This window comes from Penicillium malachiteum, assembly GCF_028827825.1.
Source record: "Penicillium malachiteum strain IBT 17515 chromosome Unknown utg000003l:1.0-4950554.0:1.0-4952489.0, whole genome shotgun sequence".
NCBI lineage: Eukaryota > Fungi > Ascomycota > Eurotiomycetes > Eurotiales > Aspergillaceae > Penicillium > Penicillium malachiteum.
Genome location: NW_026643096.1, coordinates 3,890,698 through 3,909,708, shown reverse-complemented (window position 1 = coordinate 3,909,708; position 19,011 = coordinate 3,890,698). Strand labels below are relative to the sequence as shown.

Below are 19,011 nucleotides of genomic sequence, written 5' to 3'. Positions count from 1 at the left end.
GTCATTTATCCAATGTGTCTTGTTTTCACCAACAATTCTTAACGAAGTCAGGCTGTCCTTCAGAACAAAATCTTGGACGTTGTGATATTCGGGTCCTATGCATTTGAAATCTGCAAACTTGACTCCAACGGACTCGATGTGAAATTCATGGCTCGGAATTGTGCCTATTCTCGGTTGAATTGAGTGTCGCCTTTGTCGTCAATGAAGCAATGAAGCTCTTCAAGTTGAAGTAGGTGTTTTTTGCCATGATCGGGTAGCCATCTTCAGACGGAGTCGACACAATTTCGACAGCGTTTGGGTTGAAGTTCAAATCTCTCTCGTATCCGGTTTTCTCCCTTTCACCAGAGCAAACATTTTGTGTCCAAGCTAAAAACATGACCGTATTGAATTTTGTCCAGCGGAGGTGGGCTTGTGTAGTTGGGCCGAACTTGTCGAAATCATAAACCACCGCGTCAGCCATAATCGACGAATGTCTCATGGGCTTCTTCAACCGGAGTTAATTATCGGGGGCTTTTCTCGTTTGTGTATGGAGGTGCCTTTCTTTTCAAAAGCCAGATATCAACATCGGGCTTGACGTCTCAATAGTCACATTGGACTTCTGCATCCTGGGTAAGTTTGACAGCAAACCAAATACGCTCAATTCCATCGCGAGGTCCATACTGTGATGATAGTGTAAAAGTGCCAAGCCTGAGGCTTGAGTATGCTCAAGTGTAGTTTCAAGATGAAGAACATGTGTGATTGGAGTTAACTTCAAGTTCAAGTTCAAGTTGGAGCTTTGGAAGCAAATGTTCAAATGTTCAAGTTTGTAGTAGTACCATTCCAAAGTGAACTTCAAAATATGCTCCTACCACTAAATAACGTGACATGAATGTTGATCAGGTTTCACCTGAAGTTTCACTACTATTCATTGACTGTTCCTTTAAGGAATCAAACTGGTCTTTACTAGTATCATATCTAGTACATGATATGAAGTATATCTCATTTAGGGCCTTTACACACATTAGGCGCACCTGGTCCCCATCTCTCATCCTCAAAAGCAACTGAAGGTCAACGTCCTGAGTAATATCCAAAGTCCTATTACGAGTTTGTTCAGAGGTCTCCCCAGGGTTAGGAACAGCTCGTACTCTGTAATGGCGTAGCAATTTAGCCATAACCGCCACAAATTCAACCTGGGAAAACTTGTTTCCAGGACAGCTGTGGCCACCATTAGCCCAGGGGAAATAAGTGCATCGCGAAGGTGTGACAAGGCGTTCATTATCAGGAGCAGTCGAACCCAATTTTGGGGTAAGGATTCGTTCAGGCTCCAGTAAGAGGGCTGCATCAGACTCGGTTGTGGCTGAGTTCGTTACCCATCGCGCTGGTCTCCAGGTGAATGGATCTGCCCAGTAAGTCCAGCTATTTTGAGTGTTGATCAGATTAATGAGCAGCTCTGAGTTTTGAGGGATCACGATTGTTTTATCCTTTAACTTGAGGGTTTGAGGGGAACCACAGGTCAATTTCGGGAGAGAGGGGACTGGTGGGAAGATGCGGAGAGTTTCGAGCTATTTATGTCAGATTAATCTTCCCATTTTGATGATTGATATCCATGGATTGACTAACCATGAGTACTCTACACCTGTTCAGTTTGGGATATATCTCAGAATATTGCCCTTGAAGATCTTCTGGAATCCATTCCAGCTCCTCCGCTACCCAATCTTGCACCTCTGGGTATGCAGCCAAAAGCAGCATCTGGCCGTCGTGTCATGACCAGCAAAATTGATAACAAAGATGTTACCAAAGATCTCATCGACTGAGAGTCCCTTTTGTAGTTCATTGGATGTTTCGTTTTTAGTACTCGCTTTCTGAATATCCATAGCTCGGACCAGAGTCGTCATCAGACTCCCAGATCCAGGCTTGCCTTTATTCAAAGCCTTAGTCTCATCATTCAGCATTGTGAGCATATGATTTTTGAAGTCCTTGGCCGCTTTTCCAAGTACCTGCCACGACTTCGGTGCAAATGGCATGCCAAGAAGATTTCTCGGGGCAACCATCAAGAGAATAGCGTTATCAAGAATAGTTTGTAAAGAATCACGGTAACTCGCCGGACCATCCTGCTCTTGCACACTTCGAAATGGGTATGATTTGCGAAATCCAGTTGCAGCCAGAACATTTAATGAAACCGTGCGTGTGTCTTTTGAAACACTGGTTATCTCGCTCGACTCTTCTCCAGCCCAGACATCAAGCATTTGGCGACTCTGCTCGACACTCTCATCCCAGGCATAAGACATGATATTTTTATTGAATGGAGTAGCCACAATCTTGCGATGACGCGCCCAGTCCAGTCCATTAGCTGTTGAAATGCAGGGACCATATACTTCTAACACTATTGACCGGAGCAATTAGTTTCAATGAACACCAAGTGCAGATTGATTCCACATACTACACATGATACTTGGGTGAACAAAATCAGTCCGTCTTTGAAAAATGATATGAATGGCCTCAGACTCAGCCACAATTAGAGTGATTTCACGGGGTGTTGTCAGAGCCCAAACAGGCCCATAGCGACGATGGGAGTCACCTCGGTCGTGAAAGAACCATCCAAGATGGGAATAACGCCCAAAGCTACCAAGGCTGAAAAGGTAGTTTCTCAATTAATGGCCAAACATGGGGCTCGAGAATCATCCAAGCGAGGTTTTGTGCGTCGACGCATAAGCGTACGACTGGGATGCCCATCTCAGAGGCTCGACGATAATGAATTTCCATCATCACCATGCTCCATCCGAAGTAGAGAAGGGCTACCAAGCCCAAAAAGATCAAGATCATTTTCGCTAGTTAGAGCGCTCAGGGCGTTAGATGATTGAGAAACGAACGTGAGGACTTGGGGAATAGTGAATATGGCAGAGGTTAAAAGGCGAGGAGGGGGAACTACCTTTGCAATCGACTAAATTCAACTAAAATGCTGGTTCTGCTTAATTAAATCTAGTCAGTTCACAGACTTAGTCCATCTTGCCCTATCGTGATACGCATAAATTGGATAATGTCGATCACCATCTTGGAGGAATCACAATTGGCTACCTCGTAATATGCGGGTCGTGCCGTGGAGATCCACCTCAATTCTGGCCCCCAAGATGTTTACGCGCTGGATCTCTGAACCTCGCTTAGACCGGCTTGTGCCACGTAATGTATGGAGAACTGTTGTCTCATTGGAACTTCACATTCGAATAACATGCTAAACTGGGGCCCTGGCCCCCAATTGACCCGGGGGAGGGCTTAACCGAGCTTCATCTCTGTTCAACAGATTGAGGCTATCGTTTCAGCACTGTACTCCGTACCTTTTATGCACAAATCATTTTAATTAGCAAAGATCGGATTTATGCAATCTACAAATACATAGTCCATGTTGACTACTAGTGACCACCTACAAGTATAGTAACACATCGTGTTAAGCATGCATTATCGTACCATGGATATCATATCATACAGGAAGACCAAGCTGCTCAGATCAGAACAGCAACACCCAAAATAACCAGTACATGCAAGTAAAAAAGAAAGAGAAAATAGAAAAAATCCCTTCAACATAAAAAACTCATTATTCACCACCAGACACACCTGGATCTTCCACCCGTACACCCCAGATCTGCCATCTAGCATCTTCGATGAAGTCCCTCCGCAACCAGAGACCAGATGCCTCTGTCTGGACCGGATTTTGGAAAGGATCAAGATGACTCTCTTTTCCATCAGTCTGCGAACGATCTAACCACTCGAATAGAAGTCGGAGTTGCCAGATATGATCACGAACTTGATCTGGTTCTGCACCACGACCACGTGCGGATTGGACGATATTTCGTACGGTGTGTGACAAGGCAAGACGGGCATCAACAGCAGATGTACGGAGCCAGGGAGGAGATGTAACCAGCTCAGTAGAGATACGAGGGGATGGAGTTGGGAAGGAAGATGGTAGAACCAGTGAGCGTTCACGGATGTCAAGACCTCGAAGAGATGGAAGCTGGAAGACCCAGTCCCATGGCGTTTGAGAAGGTGCAGTAGACATTGACAATGATCCTGTCGGTAACGTGGAACGGTTTTGTAGGATAGATGGTGGCAAGCTTTTAGCGGGATGAGAGGTCGCCGTGACTGCATAGCCAGGCAGAATATCTTGGGCCTCGCTCAGACCGGTCAGAGTAGATGCGAAGACAGAGGTTGAAGCGTCAGAGGGGTTGTATGTGGCTTTGCGACGGAGGTAAACAGATGGATCTCCGCGGCGGAACTTATCACGAAGAGCGTCATCTTGACTAAAGTCAAGGACGAGGGGCCAGTGATCTGGGCTGCGGACTTCGATGCGCACAATTTCATTGGTATCTGGCAGAATACAGGGGGCATTGTCGGTAGTGATGGGGCTATGATGAGATGTAATGATGATCGGGGCAGAAATCGGACGCCGAGTATCGAGATCTCGAGGGACAAGACAACGCGGCTCTGCAGCAAGGACCCAAAGGTGGCGGAAGGCTTGAAGATGGCATTTGTTGTCAAGCACGCTTGTTGGGAAGACGGGGTAAAAAGCACAAAGAAGCGACGCCACGGCCAAGTCCGAGGTACCAAGCGTATAGCTACCTCCACCGAGGAACAGCATGCCAATTGCCATATGCGCTGCCATGTGGCTACCATAAGGCGTGTCAGCATCTATTCTCCCGTGAAGAGATCGCAGACGCCGAAACAAATGCAAGTCGCCGGTACCGGCCATGACAGCCGCAGCACAGAGGGCTACCACATCCTGACAATTGCGAACCGAATTACGCGCGAGTTTGCCATCGTAGCTCACAGCAGGAAGTCGTGAGATTCGAATGAACTGGTCCAGGTAGTACAGTAGCATATCTCTTGCGTTACAATCTCCAGAGCCGGCATAGCGAAGGGCGAGGGCCAAGCAAAGTCCAGCAATAATGTTAAAGAAAGGCATGTCTTCACTGCGAAGATGGGCGACACAGGTAAGGCGATACCGTTTTCTGTAGACCTTTGGCAGACTTTCCTTGTACCATACTACACTCGGCTTGATGCTATCCCACATGATGAGATGTCGCGCAAGTGTGCGTAAAAGGAAGAGATCTGGCCGAACATAGTCAAACCGCACAGTGGTATCAGGGATATCAATCTTCTTGGCCAAGGTCGCATCGTTGGTCTTCATGAAAATGATCGCTATCGCCACTGTCGCTCCTGCTGTTGCACGATCGAGGACATGTGAAAGGTCAACATTCTTGGTGCCAACAGCGATTGCGAGCAAGCGTTCCACAATGTGCATATCACGCATTCCCCTCAAGTCTTTGCCCTTGCCAAGGTTGATCAGACCAAGCGCAAACCCGGCACCCAGACGGTATCCTTCATCTCGCAGGTCTTCTTGAGTGGCCGAATGCTCATCCTGGTCAACGTTCTCGATTTCAGACAACATGACCTCGCTCATCCGGCGGTGCTGGGAACCACAGTAAATTAAACCAATACCCATGATGCCAGCGGTCTGCGTGAGAGGCGACAAATTAAGTTCCGCAGCTCCAATGGGCAGCATTCTTGTAACGTGAACCGAGAGTAATCGAGTGATCAATGTGTCCATGGTACCGATATAAGACGCTGAAAGACCAAGTAAAAGACCGATGGAGGTCATGGTATGTTTAGGAGTCAAGTACTTGAAAGCAACCCACTTTGCGAGAGACTTTAGATGACCATTCAGGCCAAGAGCCAGTAGGAAGCCAGCATGACGGTTTGTCAGCTCTTGGGGCTTGTTGAACAGAATCCATGAAGTATCGATGCCCTTGGAAGCCCTGGAGATCGCAAGGCCCGTGGACACGCCATTATGGAAGAACGCCCAGCAGACCTTTTCCTCGGTGAAAGCAGATCTTTCGGCACTTACAGTGACATTGGATGGCTTCATGACGCACTGCAGCGAGAAGGACGGGATTGGCAATTTTTCTGTCAACAGGGGCAGTCGACCACTAAAAGAAAGCATGGCACGACCAGCAGGGGTTGACAAGGTTCGGAAGGAGACGAGCTGCACGATTTCTTTTTGTGCATCGAGTAGATCGGAGTCAGACCAGCCAGGCTCGGGAAAACAGTCCGCCACAGGTGCTTTCGACTGATTGAGAAGTCTAGCTGCTTCTAAGAAACGTTTATCTTCCCGGAATACCAGACGAGTCACAGAGAAACGGTCAGCTTCTGCAGATGCCTCAAAGGCGTTGATGGCATCAATTTCCAAGGCTGAACTGCTGATATGATGGAAGTCTCGAATAGCTTCATGCGATACTACTGGTTGCGGAGGTGGTGTGAATGAGTGGGTTGGAAGTGGGTTCATAGACATGTAGAGGTCCTCCCGATCAATCAGTTCCAGCAGTGTGGCATTCCATGAGGTCGAGGCTTCGATTTGGCATCGCATCACGGTTTCGTATAGCGGTGCACTCACACCTTCGGGGAAAGTGTCAATGATACTCTTTGTGAACCCCCACCGGTATAAAAGTTTGATCTTTTCCAGCGGAGTTGAGACCTTGTAGGCTTCAGAAAGAAATCCAACCATAGATAATGTTCGAGGAGTAATATTGAAACACTCTTTCCATACTCGCCCCTTTCTGAGAGCTCGGTCAGATGCATTGACAATATCAATTAGGGTCAAAAAAGAGGTAGTAGAGGTGGTGGCTGTCTGATGAGCAGCGTCTATGAGGAAAGCGAAAATTGATGGAGGAGGAAACGGTTCAGCAGGTGTGTTGACTGAGTCAATTCGAGTTTCATCAAACTGCCAGCGCTCTATGCTGGCGATCTCAGTACCAAAGTACGCATCTGGCCCCCATTTCCACGATTGCCAGCCTAGCCAGCCGCCAAGCTGGGCTAGGACAGGAGCAAGTAGTCCAAGGGGGCGTTGAGATTCCTCCGTGTCACAGATAGAAAGTTTCTGTTCCTCTCGGAGGAGATGTAGACCAACTAGTATAGTACCCAGCGCAGTACACCTTGTGTTTTCAGAGAAGGCGCCAGAAACAGGTAAGAAACCGTCGGGGCCTGTTGCTCTGGATCCTTGTGGGCTCTGGAGGAAATCACGGCATAAGGAGGCACATTTTTGCAAATAGGAATTTGGGCGATATGTAGACCGACTCGCATTCAGTTGTTGATTCTTAGGAACTCGTGATGGTTCTTGATTGCTTGGGTTCTCCATAGCATCTTGCTCAACAATCCAACCCCAAGAGGAGTTTGCCATCCACGGAGCAACAACGCCGGAAGCCCCTGATTCAAGGTCGAGCATGGATTCCCAGCTCTCCAAATCCACATGAGATCCACTGCTTGATCGGAGGAGGCTTTTCTTTCGGCGTGTTCGTTTGGCTGATGTCCGAGTATCAGGCTGTTTGATAAACGGCAAAGCCAATGAAAACAAAACGATGACCATTGCGGTCCATTCAAGGTCACTCCCAATATCTTCTTTGCCTCGAAGCCATTTCATGACCTCCCACCAGCCAACGAGCATTCCGTCTCCTGCCTTTTCTGAATCACGGAGAACAAACTTGCAAACTTGTAAGACTTTCTTTACCAGATGATTGCGAGGCTCCATTCGGATTTGAAGTCTGTGCCGCCGTTTCTCTGTGTCGACGAGATCGACTTTCCCTTTGGAGCATGCATGATCGAAATCCACGAAAACGAGATCGGGATCAGCCATGACTCGGTGCAGACCACTCTCTCGTGAGCGGCTCACGGGTTTGTTGGCAGAAATTCCGTCAGGCTCGTACAGTTGCAATGGAGCGGGAACGTCGATCTTTGTAGGGCTGCCCCAAAGAGTCTGCAGGGAGAGTTCGCGGTGTCCGGCATCGGATACACTCAAAGTGAGAATTCGTGAGATATCGCCATCGGTGACTCTACACACATCTCCAACATTTGGGACATGTTGGATACCCGTTGCGTGCACCAGCAAAGGTCGTCTCTCGGAATTTTTAGCCTTCTTGGAACTTGCAGATCCAACCTTGCGATTCTTCGACACTGCCACACGCTCTGCACGTAAATTGACAACGCTCATGGTTTGTGAATCTTTGTCAAGAATGCAAATGGCTACGGAGGTAGCATTCCCATTTTCCGTGCTTGCATAGTCGGATGAGGACAGTGTGCAAACCTTCAAGTGACGCTTTGCTGCTTGCTGTTGGGTAGGGTTTTGGAAACTACCGGCAAATCTGGATGGGAAACTCTCGACCTTGGTGAGCAAAAGCTCTTCAGGAAGGCCTGATGCTGATTCACGGAGCGCAATGTGACCAAATCCCTCGGATAGAACATCATTATTAAGTTCCTCGAGAAGTCTATCCACTGGGGCGTCCACAAAGCTGCCTGCAGTGCTATACACCGAGCCCATTGCTGGGGGCAATGACGCACGGGGGTTGAATCCAAAGCTTCCGCGCAAACTGGCAGCTCCAATGGATTGTCTCAGTCCACCATGATGATGCATAGTGCTAGTTTGACTACCTGTTGCTAGGTCCGAGAATGTGATACGGTCCTGACTGGTGGCCAAGTCAGTTCGTGCTAGTAATGAGCTGACTCGTCTGGAGGTTTTTAGAGGGACTCCAACGTCGCCAAAGTCTTGTGCAACGCGTGAAGCCAGATCTTCCTCGCCGCCAGGTTTGGGGTCAGTTGCTTGAGATGTATTCCAATTTTCCGTCCAAGGCCCAAAACTTTCCCTAGTACGGGCACCTGGAGTCGCGGCACCAGGTGTCATGCCGAAATGTGAGCTTCGCCTGTTGGATCTGGCGCCTTCGGTCTGTCGCCTTGTCTTATCCTTTGTTGCACTACTGCTCTCATCCTCTCTGTAACGGGCTGTCCAGACTGTAAAGAGTCCAGTGGTCGAGTTTGTTGTGACGACCAAGATCAATGGGTTTGCTGGAACCTGGTTCAAGCCGGAAAGTTCATCCTTGGGGGAGATGTAAACGATTTCATCACCCGGGTCCAATACTTCCAGTCCCGATGGTTTTCGCTTAGTGCTGCTAATACTTCCATGTAGCCAGCGAGAGGACTGTGAAGTGACAACCAGTCCCATTTCAGAATGAGGGTCAATGAGGGAGAAGACCCGCGGAATATCCGCGTTTGGGTTGGAATTTGTAGGCACTGTGGGCTTCTTGGGAAGAGATAGCTTCAGAATCGGTTCCTTGCCATTGCCAGAGCTGGGCGGTCGCAGGAAGCCCGATTGTGAAGCGCCAGGGTCGAAGAACGAAGTGGTCATGAATGAATTTGGTGGTGCCATTTGGGGCTGAGCTTCCACATTATTGTCATTGACTTTTCTTTGAAACAAAAGTCCACAAGGAGTCGAAAAAACAGACTCGACCTCGAATGGAAGAGGAATGATATGGCTGTTTCCAGCAATGAAGAAGATATGGGCCTGTGACTTCAGCACAACGACCATTGCTCTCGCCAATTTGTCTTGGGTTTGCGGCGGCGCGACAACTGCCACTGGATCATCCCCATAAATATTCAATGTAGACCCCAAATTGGCATTCTTTGAGTCATTTCCGGACCGCTTGGCTTGTCCTCCGTGTACATTTGCGGTTGTGGGCGTGCGAGGTTGGTTGAACCCAGTATTGCTCGAAGGCCGTTCACCTTGGCGAGACGCAAATTGAGTAAACAGTGCATGTCTAATATCCTCCTTTTCTGGATCCATTCGAAAGACCCTCTTCACCATCCCTGCGCGAGACCATACTGCGCAGTGTTTTGTCCATACTAGCTCATCATCTGCGGGGCCTGTCAACCCGCTCTCATCCACACATGTCGTCCATTGATATTGACTTCTTGAGGGTTCTGAGGGTAGTATCCCTTCCAATACCAAGTAGGAGAGGGCGGAGGGTTCGTGGAGGCCGAGGGAGCGAGTGGAAGCCATATTGGGCAGCTTAGTAGTAGCTCGAGTGATCGCGATGCGCCGTCATAAACAATCTTCTGACGGCCCAAGTTTCCGAATGAATCATTTTCATGGTCATGTAGTCGACCTTCAAAATAAATTGTTCACCCTGATAGGCATTATCAAGAGTTGTTGAATGTTGAATGTTGGTGGAGGGACGCGCAGGAACGCGGCATCCAAGCTTGAGGTCAATCGATTTCCGTTCTTTCCTCCCGGCCAAAACAACTTTCTCTCTTCTTCTACACAACCACTCCCCAACCAAGCACTTCAACCACGTCTGATTACCTTACATTTAATAGTGCCAAAGCACCTTGAAATTGAGCTCATTTCATTGAGATTGAACCCGGCACCTCTACAAAGGTGCCTACGGCGCCTGTGCTTTCAAAGTTCTTGCACTTAGCACTAACAATGCCTTCATTTCCTTCGACTCCTCTGGTTCGGCCCAGAGAGGATGGATTACAGCTAAGGTATGTATTTTCACTTTCTGCTCAGCTGGGAGCTGGTTATTAATTTGAAATAAAGCTATCGACTCCCGCACCGCATTCACGCCGCAAAAGGCTATCCTGTTCGAGCTCCCAACGGCTCCTCTATTATCATCTATGGCAATGAGACTGGTTTGAAGGTTGTGTGGAGAGGTGGCAGAGAGTTCACAGAGTTGAAAGAGGCGGATCGATCACAGGGCACGGGTGGTGGAAACGACGGCGATGAAGTTATGATCATTGACTCTGATGAGGAGGATGCTCCTGAGACAACTCCTGGCCAAGAGGACGCTACCTACGATTTCGTTCCAGAGGAGACAGAGGTCGACCCTGCCTTTCCCTTTGAATCCATTTTGCGACAAATCGATATCCCATTGGGAAGCCATGTGTTAGATCTGGCCATCCCTCGTATTCTCCCAGAAGAAGCACGATCCCCCCTTGACCCATTCCCACACATCGCAAGGACCACAATTGTCATTGCGGCAGTCTGTTCAGACTTCTCTACTCGCATTGTAACCCTACCTCTTCTTCCTCCTCATCCGACCCAGACCAAGCCTTCTAGCTGGAATATCCAATCTCTGACCATCAACGGGGGTGTCACGCACCAAGATATTCCCCGAGGAGTTTCTCTCACATTCACATGCCAGGAGAGCGATGAGCAAGAGCGTCGCAAATCGCGAGGCCGAGTTGGAGGATCTGGAAAATGGGATATTCTCGTCGCCACACATTCTGCAGAGGGATCTGGAGTGCTCCTGATACACCGACTGCCGATTCGCGAGGAGGCATCCGGTTTCTTTCACATTTTAGAAGAGGATCTTGTTTCTCAACGGCGTCCTTTGCCATCTCCAGCTCAGGCTATTGCTTTCAATCCCGCAACATATCCATCAGCGCGTCATTCCAGCGTGCTGGTTGCTTTCCATAGTGGATGTGTCAAGATTTATTCATGCTTTTCGGTTCAGAAAGCTTCAAAGGCCCCACGTCGGGGATCTATTGCACCGGAAGATCACGAGACCGTTGATGCAGAGGGCCGGTGGCTTATCAGCTTGTATCCTGGATTTGAAAAGGGTACAATGGGCTTGCCTCGCCGCAAGACGATCATTGACGCTGACTGGGTCCTTGGTGGCCGGGCTGTGATGGTTCTTCTTGTTGACGGAGAATGGGGTGTATGGGATATTGAAGGCGCAGGTCCCGGAGCCACCAAGGGACCTTTACATCGCCAGTCCAGCTTGGAGGGCGTGACTGGTGGTTCTCTGACCACATACGCAATCAGTGGACGGATTGCCACACCGCCGTCTAACACGCAATCCGAGGCAGAGCATCGACCACGCTTTGCACCAATGACTCCTTCTACAAAACGTGTTCGCGAGGATACTCTTTTGAAGGGGTCGATGACTGAAGTGAGCCCGTCCTTGCGCGGCCAGATTTCAGTCCTCCAAATCAACTCATCTGGGGATGCACTCCCAGATGAGTCTATTCTGCTGCGCCACGGCCGTTCGAGCGCTATCATTCCTAGCTTACTCTCGCTCTGGCGCAACACTGTTCGAGCCAGCGGCACCTTGGATGCCTCTAACCGATCGCGTGTTACTCCCTTCCAGGATGTTAACTTGATGGGCGAGAACTTCCAAGCGATCAGCCATCTGCCCGCGCCCTTGCGCCGTTCTCGAGCAGCAGATCAACAAGCATTTGATGTTTTGGTTTGTGCAGAGCATCAGATTATGATTCTGGCCCCGCGTCTGGTTGAATCCGATGAGGATTTGACTGCAATTCAGGCTGCGAGACAAGACGCCACCGATAATGACCAACTGATGCTCCAACGAGGCGAGCTCGACGTGGAGGGAATGGGACGACTACTCAATGGCATGGCAAACGGAGGTGGAACTCATCGCATGGGCAGCCCCATCAAACGGACTCGAATCTTTGCTTAATTTAGGATATCCTGTCGGTCTAGATGATACCCATGCTGAGATGCTAATTGAAAATATTTCTTATCACTTACCATGTTTTCTTAGTCTTAGGAACTTGATTCGCGCTGTAAGGTGGAGCGCAAGGCGAGGTCCATGCCTTGAAATTCCTTCTTCGGAAGTGAATAAGCTCTGTATCGGATGCGATATATCAAAACCATCACTTGGTGCTCAAGTACGGCCTTGACCACTTGAAACTGGTCGTAACATGTGCCTATTGGTTTATCCAGTAGGTAGATGTTACAACGTTTGCAGATACTCTGGAGTCCCTGCATATCTCAACTGTGTTCATGCGTCTGATATTTTCAGCTGATCTTTATTGATCTGATCCTGGACAATCTACATCGGATTCATGACACCCAGAAAGGAACGCAGTCCAGAGTCGATGTGAACGTGAATGGCCTGATGGGACATATGTAGAATGCCAGCGTACATTTATTGAGCTTATGCCAGTGCCAATTTTGAGCCTCTGGGCAGCCCTGGAGGCATCATGATGCTTGCCCTAGTTCTCATCCAATACATTTACTGTTCCAATGCTTCCAATTTTGTCTTTAGTAATTCCAGTATCTTGATGCACGCTAATGTAGATCAAAAACAAGTATGTCTATAAAAACTGATAACGCTCAACTAAAGACTATTCTCAAGATACTAAAAGGAGTCCACAATGCCTTGTAACCTCTCCTTCTTTTTCCTCTCCTCGTTCACCGAGAACCACCAAACATGCGACTTATCCTTCGTGTTCTTCACCAACTCCGACCAATCAGTACTGTGCAACTCCCACTCATTCCAAGGCTTCGGACTAAGAATGTAATGCACATTCTTAACCTCACCATCCCTCCAAATAGAATCATGAACACCTTCCCATCTTAGCGTTTTCAACGCATTATAGATGTACGGTAACGCAACCCATCGACCACTGAATACATCACCGAGTAATGACTGATCCGCGAAATCATAACTCGAAGTTATCGTGTCCGCAAGTCTCGCAACGATCTTATCATAGATCCCCTTGGATGGGTTCACAACTTGAAGACCACCATTTGGCATTCCAAGCGCGGTATTAGGATCCGGACCTGTTATTTGAGCTTCATCTGGTGTGGAATGTTGAGAAGTGTACGCGCAATTTTTGGGGATCCTGATAATCAGTAAGTAATGTGTCAATACCCCTGGAAGGATAGAGGGAACATACCAATCAGCAGGATAATGAGACTTGTTCAAGGGATTACAAGCACAAGCATGACACGCTGCGAAGACTCTGTTTCCATTCCCAGCCATAGAAGGAGGATCAAGTTCCATTTCCATGAGTTCATCCATATTCTTCAAGACAAGCATATCGGAGTCTAACTGAACGACACGTTCATACTCGACGAGGGAGAAAGGGGTCAACTTGGACCAGCAATCGTAGAAACGGGGGTCATTATCGTATTCTTTTGGTGTGGAAGGAAGAAGGTAGTCGACACGTTGTTTTAGGATTCCTCGGGCATCGAGAGCTTTGTGACCTTCAGCGGAAAAGGAGTCTGTGTAGAGAGCGACGAGGGGGTATTTTGAATTGACTTTTTTGAGGGAGAAGTCAAGTGTGAGTAGTCCAGGGAGGTAGTCGGTGTTTGTGATGAGGGTAGTCCAGACTGATATAGAGTTAGTTTCAAATGTTATTCTCTTTTCTCAGGGTTGGTTGGTCATACCCTTGGGCGGGCGGGCTTCGTCGTTAGACATTATGAATTTATGCTGGAAGGTAAAAGAGTAGAGTTAGAGAAGAAAACTTTTGTGAGTAATACACTTTTGAAACTTTGATTTGAACTTACTGAGATGAGGGAGAAGAAGGATGATCTTATAGATGTGAGAGAGATGGTGAAGGAGGGGTAAGTAACCGTAAGCTGTTCCTGGCTATCAGATAGTGTGGGGGGTCTCCTTATCCAAGATCGATTGGATTGAATTGATAGTTGAAGACGTGATTCGGCTTGAATTTCGATCGATCTAGATCATGTAAAATGAGTGATATTACAGTCCAAGTAGATATGCATGGCCACATCAGAGACCACATACATGTCATATTTAAATAAGTCCTGAATAGCCTCTTTTACCCCTCAACTTGAAGCTGAAATACCCCATCTTTGAACAAAAGTACATGTATCCACACCCCATTCACCTGAGCATCTAGCAAACATTGGAAGTCAATAACAAACAAACATTTGAACACTACTAAGTCAAGTCGATCATATATCGCTGTCTATGCACTCCGCAAAATAGCAAACATTCAATACTCCTTCCAGTAATAGTAAAAGAAAGCGCAGATCATCACAATTCAAGCTGGTCTCGAACCTCAGATACATAGCATCGATATCAACACGTCGCATGCACAGAATGAATCCTCATGCATGAGCCTATCCTAACTCAACCAGTTACATAAAAAAAAGCAATCTCGTGCATTGAGGCTTGAGGCTTGGAGATATCGGATACGGGATGATCCAATGTGATAACCGCCTAGAATGAACGTGCGTCAGCATTCGCATTGACCCTCGACTAGTAAATAAAACTGGACTGGTATGATAGATCTAGAGTATTCAAACTTGAACTGGAAGTATTCGGGTAGATGCAGACATAGACTGTAAACGTATACCCAGTTCAAATCCAGATCAAGGTCCAGACCCAGTTCAAAATCAAACAGAGCTGAGTGGAGTACTCGGACACGTCAGGCGAGAAATTCGCATTCCGGCGGATACTGAGGCTGATGTGATAGATCACAAGAAACTGGAGTCAAGTTCTATACAGTGATAGGTGTGTGATTCGAAGGCAGTTTTGCGGCTGAAGTGGAAAAAGGAATCGGGGCCCGGTTTCCCTTTTTTTTTTACCGTTTTCCCCTCAATTAATATCTTCTGATAGGATGAAAATTCGAATGAACAGGATGTTTGAGTTTTTTTGTTATTCCCACCGGCGCAAGTCTATCGGTTTGGTGATGTGGATTGCATGTGGTGCTTTTTTTCGGATTCCCATTCTGAGCCTTGTACATTAGTCTCTGTGCCGTCGGAGCATGGAGTATATTGAGGACCGTAGTGATTGATATTGATAATCAGCACATGCGGTTTGCTCGTTCATCTAATGCATGGCGGGATTGCTTTTTCCACTGGGTGTATCGAAGTAATCCCTGCACTTGCGGTCTTTGACCCCGTCGAAGCGAGAAGCGAGAAGCGAAGTTGCTCGGACAATTGTTCCAATGATTGTTATCCGCCAGTGGATGCGGAGATGTTCGGTGTAGACATGAGGCTGATTTAGTTGGACTTGGAATCTGAGCGATTTTCCTGGTAGTTTGATCAACCCCAGGAAAGTTGGAGAAGTTTGGGGAAAATCCAGCCCTTACACCTCCAGGGGCGGATGTCTATACAGTCAGCGAAACGACACTTAACATCCAGAGGACTTGAATGTTCAAGTACCTAGGTACTACTATCATCTAATATTAAGGCTGATGTAAATAGCATAGAACTTTGTATATGACTGATCAATTTCTGTGTGATTTTCGACATCTGGATGAACAGGATATATGGAGGTAAATGCACATATACACTGGTGACTGGTGATGGGTAACTAATGTAGCCCATGTGTGAGACCTTCTGTCCTATTTGCACGAGTCTCCAAGGAAGCTACAATCCACACAAAACTGTCTCAATATTGCATGTATGTAGATTCCAAACTTATCCACTATATCCAACGGCATCCAGTTCCTTGCGCACCGAGTCCTCAGTCTGGATCTTCTTCATCTGAGTATCCTCCAGCTTCTCACCACCCGCCAACCGCATCTTCAACTCGTCGATCGCGCGAATCTTCTTCAGTAAGCCGCGGACCTTCTTATCTTGGGCAGAGGAATCAATGGGAGCGGCGACAGGGGCGGGAGGAGCAGCAGGAGCGGGAGCAGGAGCAGCCTGCTTAGCAGGTCCATTTCCATTCACAGGAGAACCGTTGTTCTTACCGCGGTTGCGGTTCGGGCTAGGACCGGTGGGAGCGTTGGGAGGGGGCTGGTTATCTGGGTTACCATCCTCACGAGCCTTCTTCGCAGCCTCGCGCTTCTTCTTGTTCTTGGCGGCGGACTTAGAGAGCTTCTCGTTATCAGCGCCAGGAGGAAGGGGAACACCGCCACCGGGAGCAGCACCAGGAGGCAGGTACTCATCCACAGGCTCGGCACCGGGGACTTCACGACGGCGAGGCTTGCCGAAGCCGTTCATGCTGGCGCCGGGAACACCATCACGAACAAACGCGGCACCACCCTGATCCTCACGCTTGAAGGCAAGAGGGGTCAGTTGGCCACGGGCTCCAGGAGGACGGTAAGCACCGGCAGGTTTCACAGGTGCCTTGCGGGTAGCCAGGTGGGCGGCAGCGGAGGGGTGAGCCACAGGGAGCTTGGTGAAGGGATCACCCAGTGGGATCTGGGCAGCATCCTGGGGACGCCACGTGACATCGTACAGCTCAGTCATGTCCTCGTGGTACATGAGGCTACCGCTGACGTGCCACAAGCGCAAGCCGTTGTCCACGCGAAGACGGGGGCTAGTAGTGGCAGTCAAGATGTACTGACCATCAGGAGACCAGGCACAGACACTGGAGTTGGAGGCCTCAACAGTAGCAATCTTGTGGTAGTTCTTGTCCAGATCATAGATATCCATCTGGCCAGCCAAGTTACCGAAACCAGCAACAAGGACGAATCGGCCATGGGGAGAGAACAGAATGGTGTTGCGGGGGCTCAAGGGGAAATTGTGCTTGGGCACACCACGCATGTTGAAAATGGTGGTCTTCGCAGGCATGTAACCGTAGACGACACCAAATTCCTTAGAGTTGGGGTTCCAACTCACATCGTGAATCGGACCTTCTTTGTCTGGGAAATGTTAACACTATCCTCTCTATTTTATTGACGTTTTCTTTTGCAGTACTCACCAAGATCGATTCTCGAGTCAAAAGCTCCACTCGCGCTGAGCAAGTACAAGGTAGTCTCGCCATAGTAACTCTTACCAGTGCGATCCACCTCGGTCTGCGCCAACACGATCAAAGTCGTACCAGAGGCATTCCACTTGAGCTGAACCTTGTCACCCTTGAAGAAGCTCTTCTGCGAAACCGGCGCATTGAACTGCGGCACAACGAACACCTTAACCTGGGCCGGCTGGCCCTTACGCTCAGGAACAAACACCGCAATCGAATGGGTCTGTCCCGGGGAGAGCGCAAAGTCCGCCACCCCCTCCACACGCAGCTTATTCCAAACGGTCGACAAGTTGTCGCTCTGGTAGAATTGGACCTCGTTGGTCACGACGCGGGCACAGAGCTTCTCATCGGGGGTGTACTGCAGGTTCCAGCCTGTCTGCGACTTCTGGACATAGCTGCCCACGACAGTGTGCTCATCTCCGGTCTCGACCGCACGCCACACCTTGAGGTTCTTGGTGGTATCGCCGTTGGCGTCCTTGGTGGGCCGTTGCCAGGTGATCACGTAGGTGCCGAGTGGGGAGAAGCCGAGTTCAAAGACGTTCTCAGCAGGAATTGTCGAGACGGTGTTACCAGCGGCGGCGTCAATAATAGTGACCCTGGTGACAGTTAGATCATGATATCAGTGTTGAGATGAGAGGATAACCCTACCTTTCGGGAGACGCCCATGCGTAATAACGACCGCAAGGCGAGTATGCACAACAGCGGAGATTCCCCTCAGGTCTGTAATAATCAAGTCAGCGACGAACTCCAATCTCAATGACTTCCACTCGAGATTCCTACCTCTCAAAGCCCGACAGAGGTGCATAGACAGGGGCGGCATCCATAATGCCGATCCCCTTAAGGGTGCGGTCTGAAAAGGGAAAGTTAGAACGTGTCACTCCAGCTGGTGCATTCGTTTCATTTGAAGAAGCTAAAACGTACAACTTAGCTGTGTAGAAGCAGGCATCTTGAATTTGAATCAATGAATTGATGTCGCTACCAAAAAAGAAGTCTTCAAGTTCGATTTGTTTCCTTAAATCAAGGAAAACAGGTGGTATTGCCTCAGATTTCGTTTCCCGGGGTTATGCACAAGACCGGGCACAACACGATGAATTCGAACGAGTCTTATTAGTCGCGTAAGCAAAGATGCGATCGGGAGAGATCACAGCGATGAGATACTGGAAAATGAGGATCAAATAGGGCAAAAGCTTGAAGAGGACTTCGATGGTGGGTTTGGCAAGGCTGGATGAGATGGAACCAGCGATGTGGCGAATCGAAACGAAACACAGATGGGATCGAGTTTCAAAGAAACTCAATTGGAACACAGTAGGAGCAGCGAGATACTGTCGGAATCTTTTTGATCTTCTATGCTAGACAAGTCAATGCCAGCAACGAGGGCAGAGCCGAGGGGCGGAAAGTGGTGTTTGGGAGGTGGGGAGGATGAAGAGTGAAAGAGAAAATTCGGGTTGCGCGCGGCTTCAGTTCGGAGGCGGCATGCCGTCATTCAGTCAGCACCTAGTCTATAAGCCCTTAGATGCAATATAGCAAAGAGGTTACAATATGTGTACTATATACAGGGAATCTATATTAAATTTACCTATCAATCACCTTGAAAGTGAAGTATTACTTAGGTAAATGAGTTAAATGGCTTCCAAAATTAACTAGAACCTCATACTCGGAATACTCTGAGTCATAATAAAGACCAACTTGAACAAATAATACGTATAGGTACATCGTGTTCCTAAGAACATTTGAACAAAAGAAT

The 19,011-nt window shown here is 48.4% G+C and overlaps 5 protein-coding genes across 5 annotated transcripts; 1 reads left to right on the top strand and 4 right to left on the bottom strand.

Annotated features, from left to right (window-relative positions):
- Positions 1-145: 145 nt before the first annotated feature.
- On the bottom strand, positions 146-2,426 carry N7483_007783 (cytochrome P450; the record flags this gene model as incomplete). The annotated part of the gene is made up of 5 exons (XM_057091220.1): positions 146-484; positions 1,011-1,541; positions 1,600-1,703; positions 1,775-2,362; positions 2,420-2,426. The coding sequence occupies 5 exons, from the start codon at positions 2,424-2,426 to the stop codon at positions 146-148; spliced, it is 1,569 nt and encodes a 522-aa protein (XP_056945961.1).
- A 1,142-nt stretch (positions 2,427-3,568) lies between these two features.
- N7483_007782 (anaphase promoting complex subunit 1) lies at positions 3,569-9,850 on the bottom strand (the record flags this gene model as incomplete). Its single annotated transcript, XM_057091219.1, has 1 exon — positions 3,569-9,850. One exon carries the CDS (start codon positions 9,848-9,850, stop codon positions 3,569-3,571), a length of 6,282 nt encoding a protein of 2,093 aa, XP_056945960.1.
- Positions 9,851-10,276: 426 nt separating this feature from the next.
- On the top strand, positions 10,277-12,272 carry N7483_007781 (uncharacterized protein; the record flags this gene model as incomplete). The annotated part of the gene is made up of 2 exons (XM_057091218.1): positions 10,277-10,335; positions 10,391-12,272. 2 exons carry the CDS (start codon positions 10,277-10,279, stop codon positions 12,270-12,272), a joined length of 1,941 nt encoding a protein of 646 aa, XP_056945959.1.
- Positions 12,273-12,956: 684 nt separating this feature from the next.
- Positions 12,957-14,021, bottom strand: N7483_007780 (glycosyltransferase family 8 protein; the record flags this gene model as incomplete). The annotated part of the gene is made up of 3 exons (XM_057091217.1): positions 12,957-13,443; positions 13,498-13,933; positions 13,991-14,021. 3 exons carry the CDS (start codon positions 14,019-14,021, stop codon positions 12,957-12,959), a joined length of 954 nt encoding a protein of 317 aa, XP_056945958.1.
- Positions 14,022-15,994: 1,973 nt separating this feature from the next.
- On the bottom strand, positions 15,995-18,213 carry N7483_007779 (translation initiation factor 2A; the record flags this gene model as incomplete). Its single annotated transcript, XM_057091216.1, has 5 exons — positions 15,995-17,166; positions 17,226-17,863; positions 17,916-17,987; positions 18,048-18,117; positions 18,189-18,213. 5 exons carry the CDS (start codon positions 18,211-18,213, stop codon positions 15,995-15,997), a joined length of 1,977 nt encoding a protein of 658 aa, XP_056945957.1.
- Between the last annotated feature and the right edge of the window lie 798 nt (positions 18,214-19,011).